This window comes from Protopterus annectens, chromosome 9.part0, assembly GCF_019279795.1.
Source record: "Protopterus annectens isolate FY-2018-M chromosome 9.part0, PAN1.0, whole genome shotgun sequence".
Lineage (NCBI taxonomy): Eukaryota > Metazoa > Chordata > Ceratodontiformes > Protopteridae > Protopterus > Protopterus annectens.
In genome coordinates, this window is record NC_056743.1 from 936,244,795 (window position 1) to 936,258,513 (window position 13,719).

The 13,719-nt window shown below is 44.0% G+C and overlaps 1 protein-coding gene across 1 annotated transcript in view; it reads left to right on the plus strand.

Moving 5' to 3' along the window:
* The window catches only part of SPATS2 (spermatogenesis associated serine rich 2), a 1,115,118-nt gene that overhangs the window by 562,933 nt on the left and 538,466 nt on the right, over positions 1-13,719 (plus strand). The window contains exon 7 of the mRNA XM_044083679.1: positions 2,876-3,079. Within this exon, the coding sequence (XP_043939614.1) occupies positions 2,876-3,079 (204 nt within the window). The remainder of the gene's footprint in view (positions 1-2,875; positions 3,080-13,719) is intronic.

Below are 13,719 nucleotides of genomic sequence, written 5' to 3' on the forward strand. Positions count from 1 at the left end.
CCAGCTTAATTTTTGCCCACTTAATGCCTTCCTATATACAACTCATTATTTTGATTTGATGTCCGTTGAGTATTACCTGTTGAGTGATGCATAACTGGATCCCTTGTGGGATACTTAACTATACAAAAAAGTACTGCTTGTAGTAGATTCTCATAGATTCATAAACCACCAGGATCTTTATAGCCGTGCAAACCACTCAATTTTGTCCTCGAGTACATTGGATGCCTATATGGTGGCGGTATGTTAGTAAGGAGGTAGGTAGCTGATGCTTGTATTGGGGGCAGGGGTATGTTAATGTGGGATTAGTTAACTTACTGTCAGCCTCTGTCCCTCAGAAATGTGAAGGTCAGTCCGCAGGTGAACTTGTGATTTTTTTTATCCAATGATAAAGGTTCCTCTTGAAAAGGGTCAGGGATGAACTTTGGCTCATGTCAATGGGGAGCTTGTTCCATAGTTTGGGGATCCTTTGAAACACACGGTCTCTCCAGCATGTTCTATTTATGTTTCAGGCAATGTTCAGGTTCTTAGATCTAGTTTTTTTTTTTTTTTTTTTGTGGAAGCACAAGAGGTCCATCACAGCTGGATCTGAGAATGCCATATGTACCAGGCAATGATCACCTCTCAGTAACCTGTAAGAGACTGAGTAAAGAGACAGGGCCTTCTTAAGGCAATCTGTTTAGGACAAGGTATTCGTACCCTGGATTCTGCTTGTAGGAAATCTTTAAGGATGTCCCAGCTGTTGCAGGTGCCTGATTAGGTACATGCCAAAGGATGTATATTCTGTGATGGGTCTGATAAGGGCTGAGTAGAGTGGTATTATAAATTCCTTTGATTTGGATGCCATGTCCTTGCTTATGAGTTGGGAGACATAGAATGATTTTCTTGGCTACATGTTGGTTGATGGCCAAATTACTATTTACATAATTCCCAAATCCCTAACTACAGTGTCCACTCTTAAGGGTGTTTTATCAGTGGAGTAATTAGCTGGATTGGATGACTTCCCAAAAGGCACTGTAATGCTTTTCTTCACGATGAGTTTTAATCCGTAGCTCTGGCATCAATCATTTGTTTGCATCATGCTCTCCTATGTTGGTGAGTCTCCAGCCTAGTATGTTTGGTCCCCTGTTTGGAGTGCATGCAACCTGGTCCAGGGTATTTGTGCTGAAAAACTCCAGGAAACACTGTGTTTGTGAGGTTGAGACACTGTGTGTTTCTCAGTCTATAGAGGGGTAGTTAGTCTCTCATGAGTAGCGTATTCGGTTGGATGTTGAGTGCCTCTAGTAGGTCCATTTACAAGTTGTGAGCTTTGTTGGTCATGGAGGATGACCTGTACCTGGCCAGGACATGGTATGGAGCCTTCTCAATGGAGACCTCGGCATGGATGAACTCAAGATTAACCTGATTAACTAACCAGGAGTTGTATTTGTTGCTAACAGAAATTATGACACCTCCACCTTTAGCCCACGTCTATGTTGTGGTCTCAATATGTGGAAGGCACTGCAACCTTCCACTGCTGGAGTACTTTCTGTGGCTTTAAACCAAGTTTCTAACAGCAAAAAATGTCTACATTCTCCAGAGTGGGGAGAGCTTGTAAGGTGTGGAGTTTTTTGTTTAAACTGCTAGCATTGAGCAGTAGCACTTTAAAATTGCTTTAAATTTTTTTTTTGTGTTGGCAGTTTTGTCATTTTGACATTGCTTAAAAAAGGCTTAAAAGGGTGAGTAGTGCTTTAGCTAGTAAATGAAAGCCCAAGGGGAATGGGTGCAGACCCTCCTTGGCACAGCAAAGTGGTCTGTTAGCCATGTCCTCCCTTGCTGATAGGTATTGGATCCCTTGGTGTGACACAATAAACTAAGCCAGTTTGTTAAAATCAATAATTTTCAGTTCATACTGTGACATAATCCTAGGTGAAGGTAGAATGCTGCTCAGTGCAAGGTACATAACCTGTCTGTGACACCCATTTGGAGAGAGCCATAATATCTCCTTGCATGTCAGGTTATTTACACTCACTTGGACTATGATAGCTTCATTTTAGTACGTGTGGAGCAGTGACTTGCATGCATGATATTACAGATTCAAACTCTCTGTCCAGCCTGCTGAGAGGGGCATCTGTATGTCGTACAGTAGAATTACCTATGACAAGAGTATTAGGTGTAGTGTTTGCTTGCCTTATGAGCTTTGTTTTATGGGGACCATTGGGTTGTAGGGTTGTGTGGTAGTAGGTGTTTTTCATACATGTTTTAGTGACTGCTGAACATAGGTGTTACCATTGGATGGCTTAGGAGGTCTTTGAGTTTTGGGTAGGTTTCTTTTAAGTGCCTAAGAAGGTCTCTGTGTGGTGAGCAGTATGTATGTAGGCTGTAGTGCGTGTGATCGTCAAATCTTGTAAGTAAGCAAGATTTTAGCCTCCAAGGAAGTTATGTATGTACATCTGTCACATACTACACACACAGACTTTCTTATGCTGAGGCACTTAAAAAAATGCTTCCCAAACCTGAAAGACATCTTAAACAGTTTAATGGTAACAGCTATCCTCAGCAGTCACCTAAAGCACATATGAAAAATGACAGCAAACACCACAAACAAGCCTACATCCAGTGGTCCACAAAAAACAAAGTCCAAAAGGCAAGCAAACACTTTATCCTAATACTGTCTAGAAGATTTTAAGGAAACCTATGGTAATTTTAACCATTGATGATGACATTCTGCAGATTAACTCTTTGGGTAAGTGAAAATGGATGCAACATTTTACAGTGAAGATTATTCTAGTAGGTAGGAGAAGAGAGCTAGTATCTTGAGCACATTACTGTATCAGGAGCTGTAGAGCTTGTCTTTTACAGTTTGTATTCTTGCAGTAACATTAGCCTACTTTTACAGCTGAAGAGTATGAAATTGATGACTTGGAGCAGGAGCTGGAGCATAAGCCTGAAACAAGTCATTCCTCACAGAAACCTCAGCACAACAAATCACAGCAGCATCAGAGAAGTACACATAAGCATCAAAGACCTTCATCCTTATCCCACTCTGCTGTTTCTTTGTCCTTAACTATACCTGAGGATTCAGCTTCCAGCAAGAAAGCAGGTAAGCCTTTTCATTTTTTGGGTAATAGTCTGAGAATTTGCAGTGTAATACATTTTTGCCACTTAAGATATAGAAGGCAGAAGTGGCCTTGTGGCACAGGGGGATAAAGCCCTTACTTGCTCTCCAGATGACCTGTGTTCAGTTTGGTACATGACTGCTGGTGGGGCTGCAGAGAGAGAGGATGGGACTGAACAGTCAGTATCAGCTCACTCGTCCTTGGGGAAGCTAGACAAACTAAGCAGGTCCATTCTGATGCCTCACGAGTGGTCTCTCAGTGTCAAAGTGGTGGAGAGAATTTTCCATTTCCATCGATGGGGCCAGCCATGCTGCAAGCTTTTCGCTTCTTCCCTCAACAATAAATGTAGCGGGATATTTGCCCTGATCCCTCCAAAGGAGGAGTCCATGATTTTACCTACAGTCTTCTCTGTGCTCACCCCCACTACCTCTAATCCCAAAATTTATAAAGAGAACATACTGGTTGAAGAACATAGTTATCCTCATTGCACCATTCTGGCCTTGTCAGGTTTTATTTCCCTTCTTGTGGCCTTGTACTGCATCTGTCCTGAATACTGGATCCCAGTCCAGAAATCCTGCCTCACCCGACAGAGTCTTGCATTTAAATGTGTAAAAATCTAGAAAGTGTTGTTCAAATTATCAGCCAAGAACTACTCCAATATTTCTTATACTGTCCAGAGGAAAGACCACAAAACTGCGACTTGTCATATACTAGTGGTTCACACTGTCTACTTGAAGTAAACAAAAAAAAAAAAAAAACTGGAAATGTTGCTTGCTAACTTCACACAGATGGTGGCAGTCTTCTAATCAACCTTATAATTTTATCAGGGAAAGCAAATGCTTCCATTGCCCTGCTCATGAAGTCCCAGTCTACTCTGTCAAATGCTTTCTCTGCAAGATCCACTGGTAAAAGTGGCACTTTCTTACATTGTGCCTCCCTCTGGATCATCATTGTTCTGTTAATATTGTCAAATGTTTGCGTCCCCTCCACAAAACCACACTCATCCATATCTATCAGTTTTGGTGTCACTTTTGCCATTCTTTTAGCCATTATAGACATAAGCACTTTATAATCATGGTTTAGTATTGAAATGGGCCTGTATGAATCTGGATCCAATAAATCTTTACTCTCTTTAGGTATTACCATTACCACCAGGATGCTGGTACTTCTCCTCTTCTTAAAATACTGTTAAGCAAAACCTTCCAGATCTTTATCCATATTTTCCCTCCCACACTTCCACAGGAATAATAGCATCTATTCCTGGGGACTTTCCTGTAGATTGGTTATATATAGCCATTTTTATCCCATCCCTTCTTATCCTTAACTGTTAGATGTAATGGGATCCTATCTCGCCTACATTCATAACTGATGTCCGACTCTGCCACTATATAGTAGAACAAAGTCTCTAATTGGCTGGGCTACCCCTTATCCCAGAATGCACCACGCCTGCTTCCCCAGATCTCGTTTGCCACTTTTCAAGTTAGACGTGGTCTCGACTTGGCTGGAGCTAAGTAGTTTTTGGTTACTTTTTGGTCTTTTGACCTAGAGGTTTCTTCATAAACTTAAACAGCTGTTTTAACAGCTTTACATGTGTGTGTAAACCTTTTTGGTATGATTGCAATTTTTTTCTATTTACCAGACAAGGCCCCTTTAAGTTAGAGGGCCCTTGCCCTTATTTGTGTGTGAGTGTGCTGAATTTGTCTTACTGTAAGTTCTGTTTTATCGGGTTAAGCCCATTTAAGTTAGAGGGCTTCTGCCCGTTTTGTGTGCTGTATCTCGGGCCAGTCCCGTTTGAGTCAAAGGGCTCGTGCCCTACTTAAGGTTGTTTTTTCATTGTGGTAAAACAGTGGTGTGACAGGATGTCGAAAGAGTAGAAGTCTGGTTTTAAAAAGTGCACCAAGTGTAACTACAAAATGTCCATTACCGATAGCCTTGCTGTTTGTGTATATTGTTTAGGACCGAAACATTTACAGGAAACATGTAGTGTTTGTCATGCTTTTTCCTCTAGGGTCCTTCAAGAATGTAAAAATAAATTGATCCTTAAGGGCCTTATTAAGCCCTCCTTTGAGGAAGCTTTGGCTTCTCCTTCCTCTCCAGCTTCTAAAAAGAAAAGGTCGCCGGCTCCGACCAGTCCGTCGGAACCGACTTCCAAGAAGCACAGGTCGACCTCTTCTTCCTCGGCTCCAATGGCTTCGGAGCCTCGGGTGGAAGGGTCTGCCTCGATACCTCTTTCCTCGGCTCCATTAGTGTCAGAGCCGCAGGTTGGGGGATCGAGAGGCGAATCACCTGCTTCGGCTCCTTTGGTCTTGGAGCCGTTGGAGGTGTGCAGCTCAGACTCTCCTCCCTCAGCCCCGAAGTCCCCTTCGGCGCCGATACTTGTTCATACGGTTCCGGATCCGGTGCCGATGGTGTTGGAGCCGTTTCGCAGCCGGTCCCCTGGTCTATCAGAGCCAAGAGAGAAGTCGTCTCGGCCCCCATCTATTTCCTCTAAATCCTCCAGGTTGTCGGACTCAGATTTGGACAGAGTTATCCAGAGGCTTTTCCAGTCCCCGGTTTTTGCAAAAATGGTCTCTGCTCCAGCCCACTCGGCTCCGGAGCCTGCCCCCATTTCGACGCACTCTATTCCTCCTCCAACCTCCTCGACACTGTTGGAGTCGGTGATGGTGGAGCGGAGCAGAGTCGTCCAGTCGGAACCGAGACTCCCTTGGAGCCTCTCAGTTCCGACCATCATTCCTACCCTGTCCTCAGCGTCAGGGTTCGGTACCAGGACTTCCTCGGTTGGAGCTGAGGGGAACACTTTGGAACTGGTAGCTTCGGTGCCTAGTCTCCCCCTCGGAGCGTCGGCCGCAGGGATTCCCGGTACCGTCATGGTCTCTCAGCCGGTGTCCTCCGTAGAGTCTGGAGGTCATGCTTTTGAGGCCATGAGGAGTGCGCTGGCCATGTCCTTGCCGGCTCAGCAAGTCTCTACCTCACCGTCCCTAGACTTGGGAACTGGTGCTTCTGGTGTGCTTCATTCCCACGACAGCGGGGCCCCAGGGTCTGAGGATACCTCCTTGGGGGGTTCCCTTCTCCCGGGAGGTCCTTCTGAATCCGCTTCAGATGAACCTCCAAGGAAAAAATTGTGCAAGAGGAAGCACATTGACTCCCAGGATGAGTCTATCACATCAGATACTGACCTCGATGATGCAGAGAGGTCCCCAAAATCGTCCTCGGATGACGTCTCATTCTCCGATATCCTCGAGATCCTGAGACAGAGAGGCGATTGGCAGTCCAAAACCCCTTCCGCAGAGGAGTCAGTCTTCCTCAAGGCTTTTGGGGCCCAGCCCTCCGCCTCCTGGGTGTCTCCACCCTTCGATGAATTGCTAGATTTAGTTTCTCGAAGGGTGTGGGAACACCCTGAGTCTGTGGAACTGGTGCCCGTCAGGCCTAACAAGTTCCTCTCAGCCCCTCCTCAAAAGGAATTTTTGACCAAAGGAGTTGCAGTAGATGTGATGGTGGTGGCATCTGCCACTCAGCAGGACATGGCAGAGGCTTCAACGTCTATTCACCCTCCTAATAAGGATTCCAGGAGCATGGATAGGTACGGGAAGCATACCCTTTCTTCAGCGGCCTTTACCCTGCAGTCGCTGAATTATCTTTGTCATTTTACCAGGTTCCAAAGGGACCTTCTCAAAGAGTTAGGTGAGTCTCTTATGGGTAATCTTCCTGAGGCGTTAGCCCAAACTGTTGGCGCCCAGATGACTACCCTATCTTCGATAGTCAACTCGTCCATGAGGCTCATCTCATATGCGGCCGAAGGGGCTAGTAGAGCAGCGGGAACAGGCGTGGCTCTTAGAAGACACACCTGGTTACACTTGTGTCCCTTTGCGGAGGCCTTTAAGTCCTCCTTCACCGACGCCCCCTTTGATGGGTCCTTCCTGTTTGGACCCAAGGTGAAGGACACACTGACTCGATGCGAGCAGGAGGGCAAGACCTTGACTGCCGTGGGGGCCCGTTTTTCTGCTCCCTCTAGACCTTACCCCAAGGCCCAGAGAGGAGGGAAAATGTGGTTCAGAAAATCTCAAAGGTCTTTCCCTACTCCACCGAGTGATTCCCCCTCTAGAGGCGGGGGGGTGGGAGTTCTGGAAGACGCCGCCCCAGAGGCGGCAGAGGCCCCCACAACTCTGGAGACCGCGATTCCTTTCGTGGTCCATCCTACGTTCACCGTCCCTGAGACGTGGCCCGACTGCGCATCTCCGAAGCCAGTCGGGGGTCGCTTTGCGGAACACCCACAGGCTTGGGAATCTATCACCAAGGATCAGTGGGTGCTCCGAACCATAACCGGAGGCTATCTCATCCCTTTCATCAAGCCCCCTCTTCCTATCAGGAAAATCCCGGATGTGCCACTCAGTCAGCGGGATCAAGCAGCGGTCGAGGTCTCAAAGCTGCAAAGAAAAGGAGTCATCCAGCCTGTCCCCGCCGACCAGATCGGATCAGGAACTTACTCAAGTCTATTTTTGGTGCCAAAAAAGACAGGGGACTTGAGGCCCATTTTGGACCTCAAATCATTGAATCGCTTTGTAAAAAAATCCAAATTCCGAATGGTCACTCTTCAGTCCATTCTCCCGTTATTGGAGAAGGATGTCTGGATGTGCTCCATAGATCTCAAGGACGCTTACTATCACATCCTGATAAGTCAAGAGTCCAGGAGTCACTTACGCTTATGCCTGGGAACCAGTCATTTCCAGTTCCGAGCACTGCCCTTTGGTCTCACCACAGCCCCCAGGGTGTTCACCAAGTGTCTGGCAGTAGTGACAGCTCACTTGAGAAGTCTAGGATTCCAAGTGTTTCCCTATCTAGACGACTGGCTCCTTACTGCCACCACCAAGCATCTATTAGTTCAGGCACTTATGACCACAGTCAGTTTGGGTCATTCACTAGGAATCACGTTCAATTGGGGAAAATCTGTGCTGCAGCCGTCTCAGCGTATTACCTTTATAGGTGCAGAGTTAGACACAAGAAGAATGCGGGCATTCTTGCCGGTAGAAAGGATTCAGGTCCTGCAGTCTCAAGTTCAAACCTTGTTGCCCAGATCACGAGTTCAGGCCAGACTGGGCACGATGGCCTCGACTATTCTACTAGTCCCCCTTAGCCAGGCTGCACATGCGGGTGCTGCAATGGCTACTGTCGGTTCAATGGTCCTTTCAGGATCTCCCCTTGAACCGTTTGGTCCAGATTACGGAAATTTGCCGTCGGGACCTACGTTGGTGGCTGCTTCGGTCCAACCTGGACCAGGGGCGACCCTTTGCCCTTCAGCCTCCCATCGCCACGGTGACCACGGACGCCTCCCAGATAGGGTGGGGGGGCATTATCTGGACAGGTCTGTCCAAGGTACGTGGCAGGCTCACGAAACGCACTTACATATAAATATCCTGGAAATGAGAGCGGTGCTACTGGTGTTGCAAGCACCTCATCATGTTCTTCCCCGGGGTACTATTGCGATCCTATCAGACATGTCAATAGTCTGGTACATAAACAAGCAAGGCGGAACCAGGTCCTACCCTCTTTGCCGAGAGGCCATGAGAGTGTGGCATTGGGAGATTTCTACCCAGCGTTTCCTAGTGGCAACAGACATTCCGGGGAAATCCAATGTGATTGCAGACAGGCTGAGCAGGACTCTCCTGTTGCCCCACGAGTGGTCCCTCAACAATAGAGCGGCTGCAAACATTTTCACCAAGTGGGGCCTTCCTTGTTGCGACTTGTTCGCCAGCCCTCACAATGCGAAATGCAGGGAGTTCTTCACTCTGACTCCCTCTCAGGGGCAGATTCTCAGGGACGCTCTAGCTCACAGTTGGCCCCCCGGTCTACTTTACGCCTTCCCTCCGGTTCCCCTTCTCCCGAAGGTGATACAGAAGGTGATTTATCTAGGAAGCGACATGATTCTGATCGCTCCACACTGGCCTCGTCAGGTTTGGGTCCCCTTTCTTCTGAAGTATGCGGTGGAGGGCCCATGGTTTCTGGACCTGGTGCCCGACCTGTTAACGCATCAGTTGGGACGGTCTCATCCATCCCTCAGGTCCTTGAGGTTGGCCGCCTGGTTACTCCACTTCCAACCTTAGTCAGAGATAACTCTCTTTCTCCAGACGTCATCCACATTTTGTCCTCTTCTCACAAACCTTCCACTATTAAACTGTATTTCAGCAAGTGGAAGAGGTTTGCTATTTGGGCCCAGCAACGAGGTATAGATCCCCTTACCGCCCCAGTACCTCAGGTTTTAGAATTCCTGGCTTCTTTGTTTTATTTGGGCTCTTCAGTTTGCACAATTAAAGTCCAACTGGCGGCTATCTCTAATTTTCATGTCTCCTTTGAGCCTTCCTTAATGGCAAACAGGCTTTGCAAATCTTTCCTTAAAGGAGTGTGGCTCCTTCGGCCCCCAATAGCCCATCCTGTGCCCCCTTGGGATCAGAATATGGTTCTAGCTTCTTTAACTGCCCGTCCCTTTGAACCAGCAGCTACTTGTGATATAAAATGTCTATCTTGGAAAACCACCTTTTTGGTGGCAATAACCTCTGCCAAGCAGGTCTCAGAGCTTCAGGTTCTCTGTTCTAATCCCCCTTATTTGACTTTTCACAAAGACAGAGTGGGTCTCAAGTTAAATCCCTCTTTCTTGCCCAAGGTAGCATCCCCCTTATGCATTCAACAATCCTTGGAGCTCCTTGTGTTTTTTCCCAAATTCTCCAATAGCGCAGAATATATTTTCCATCAGTTGGATGTTCACAGACAACTGCGTTTTTATTTAAGTAGGACCAATCAGACACAGAAGTCAGATCAGCTGTTTGTGTCCTTTGCGGAAAATAGGTTGGGTCAACCGGTGGCTAAAACCACCATAGCCAAATGGATTAAAGATTGCATCTCCTTCATCTATTCACAGTCCGGCAAAGAGCTACCATTCCCAGTCAAGGCTCATTCTACCAGGGCAATGGCTACTTCTGTAGCATTCAACTCCAAATTATCAATAGATGATATTTGTGCGGCCGCTACTCCGCACACCTTTATTTCTCATTACAAGATAGATGTGGCTTCTCGAGGTAGAGCTTCCTTTGGTTCCACAGTTCTCAGGAGTGCTTTCCAATGAGCCACCCGGGATTTAGGTGCTAGGGATGCTGTCCCATCAGTTATGAATGTAGGCGAGATAGGATCCCATTACATCTTTTAGTTATGTACTTACCATAACTTCGGATGCATGGGATCCATCTCACCTACATTCATACGTACCCGCCCTCCTTCCCCCTTCCCATTGGATTTAGAGGAAATGTTGCTACTTACTGAGTTTTTTCTCTTGAAGGACTTTAGTTGTTACAGTTGTTGGTATGTCTCTGTGCCTGGATGTAGGTATATAAAAGCGAACAAACAAGATCTGAGAAAGCAGGCGTGGTGCATTCTGGGATAAGGGGTAGCCCAGCCAATTAGAGACTTCGTTCTACTATATAGTGGCCTTGTCAGAGCCGATGGATCGGCTCCGAACCCATCAGTTATGAATGTAGGCGAGATGGATCCCATACATCCGAAGTTATGGTAAGTACATAACTAAAAGTAATGAGCCTCCTGTACCTCTAACTTTGGCATATTTCATTCTTCCATAAACATTTCTATTTGTACTGTTTCTTGATTTTCATGTTTCTCTGCTTTATACAAATTTTCATAAAATTTCTGAAATATTTCTAATACTTCTACAGGGGTCTCTTGTTCTCTTCTTTGTTACAGGTTCCGTAAATGTGATGACTGCCCTTTCCACTTTCTGTTGCCTGAGTTGTGCTAAAAGTTTTTGTGCTCTAGAATTATTATCAAAAAACAGTTGCTTAACAGCAATCTTTCTAAACTCGTGCATATTATTGACGTAATCCCTTATTTTCTGGTTAGCATTCTGCAATTGCTCCTTTTCTTGTTCTGAGAAATTCCCCCTATTTTGCAGTACTTTAACATTTATCAGCCCCTCTAAATAACTCTTGTTACTGTTTAACCATATCTCCCTTTCTTTCATTTCCAGCCTAGTTTTAAACTCCACTTTAATTTTAGCCTACTCCTTAGCTATGCTTTCAGAAGATAATTCTGTCTTCTCTAGTAGCTCCTGAATTAATTCCACAACCCATTCATTAAATTCCTCTCTTCAACTGATATGTGGGAAAGATAATTTTTATTTCATTACCTTGTGTTTTTATTTTAGTTAATATTGGTGCGTGATCTGAAATAGTTATTGGGTACATTTCAAGACCTTCAATTAAATGCACATGTTCCTGTGAGATACAAAAACTTGGCTAGGCTATATAGAGTTTATATTTCGGTGAGTCATATGTAAATTCACTCGGAACTCCTAGTACTGAATTCAAATCTTCCACGCTAAACATTTTCATAAATTTCTTTAACAATCTACCCTCCTTTAAGAACCAGAACAATGATAAAACTATTGAAAAACACAAATGCCACAGCAACCTTGGTAAAACAGAGAAAAAGTAACTAAACGCAATTTTATTATCACCAAGAAAATCCAGCGTTTTCGCCACAAGCCTCTTGTGGCTTCATCAGAGTAAGACATAAAGAAATACATAACCTGCCTTATATACTATTTAGGCAGGAAGTGACATGTTTTATTACACCATTTAAAAGCATTAAAATCTATCTAAAACGCATCTCATTTAAAATTGGAGAAATAGTACAATTGTTTCCCTGAAACAACTTATGAATACACCATAAAGACACATAAAAGGAATAAGATGGAAAATAGAAAATGAAATAAATATAAAAAATAATAAAATTAATTCCTTTTACTCTAATATACAAAAATGTCTAACACTATAAACACTATCCTTAAAAACGCAGGTATCAAATTAATGTATAGATACCACAAGAAAGACCTAAACTAAGTACAAAAACTATAAAATTTATGATAGTGCTATAAGTCTCAAGTACTGTAGAAATAGGGCAATAATGTCTAACTACAGACACAAATCCACCAAGACATAAGACCATAACTATCTCAAATAACTTCTCAACTTCAGAACAGCTGAGATGTTACAGTTTTCGTTCAGCCCTGGCACTCGGAATGCATCAAGTTTAAGTTGCCATTCTAACTCTAAATTTTCTAGTAACAATGAGGAAGGACCTCCTCTAATAGAATAGAGTATATGGTCTATAGCCATAAATTCGAAACTGTGGCCAGGGAAAGAGGAGACGTGTTTTGCCAAAGCATTTTGGCAATTACCCTTTCTTATTGCGTAATCGTGTTCGTAAATGCGATCACTGAGTCTTCGATCCGTCTTCCCTATATAAAAACCACTACAGAATTTACAGCACGCGATGTAAACCACAGCTTTTGTTTCACAATTCATCTTGTGGAATATTTTATATCTCTTATTTTTAATATTAAAGCTATTTCCTATTTTTACCAATTTACACCAGTTACAAAATCCACATATAGCCATACCTTTTTGTCTGCTGAAACCATTATGATTAAAATTCCTCTGTGTTAACTCTTTAAGATTATTTCCTCTTCTATATGTAAGCCTAGGCTTAAATCCCAACTTACCAACTAAAAAACTATCATTTACTATAAAATGCCAATTTTTACATATTATGGCCCAGATAGCTTGAGAATCGGAAGAGAAAGTTGTGATGAAGTTCAACCTAAAATTGCATTCACCTTGAGGTGAATCCATTAGAGCTTGTGTACCAGTATTATCCGTACAAAAGTTAGAATCACAGATGTCTGTTCTCCTTTGAACTACTTCTTTTTCACATAGGAGAGGTCGATAAAAAACAGTGATTCTTTTGTTAGAAACTTCATCTATAAGTTCCTCTAAAAGTGGAACAGGGTAACCCCTACTTAAGAACATATCTTTTAGGAAGTCGCATTCTATATGAAAGTCATTCAAAGTACTACACATCCTTCCTGCTCGCACAAGTTGTCCCTTTACAATAGAACGTTTTTGTTTGAAAGGGTGTGCGCTAGAAAAATGAAGGAAGGAGTTGCAGTACGTCGGCTTCCTAAAGATACTAGCTAAGTACTCTTCCGTAATATTGTCTTTAACAAGTTTAACATCCAAATAATCTATCTCTGAAGAAGAGAATTTTGAAGTAAATTTAAGGATGTCCGTAGTGGAATTAAGCGAAGTGACAAAAGAGTCAGCTTCAGAGGAATCCCCATGGAAAAGGATGAAAACATCATCCAAGAATCTGGTGTAGAAACGGACATGTTGCATCAAGTCTGTCCTGTTCTTTAGAAATTGTTTTTCCCAATATCCCACAAATAAATTAGCGACGCTCGCCCCGCAGGGCGAGCCCATAGCTACCCCTCGTTTTTGTAAGAACAAATCCTTATCAAACAAGAAAAAGTTAGATGTCAGAACTATATCTAAAAGTTCTGTTACTAATTGGATCTCATTTCTAGTAGCTCCAAATTCCTCCATGAGTAACCCAATCCACTCAACGGCTTCCAAATGGGGTATCAAGTATATAAGTCTACCACATCAATGGTAAGGAAATTGTCCATACCATTGAAGGGAATCTCATTAATTTGCTTTAAAAAAGACCAGGAATCCTTGCATAGCCCTGGTATAAACCGCAAATATTTTGATAGAATAGAATCTAT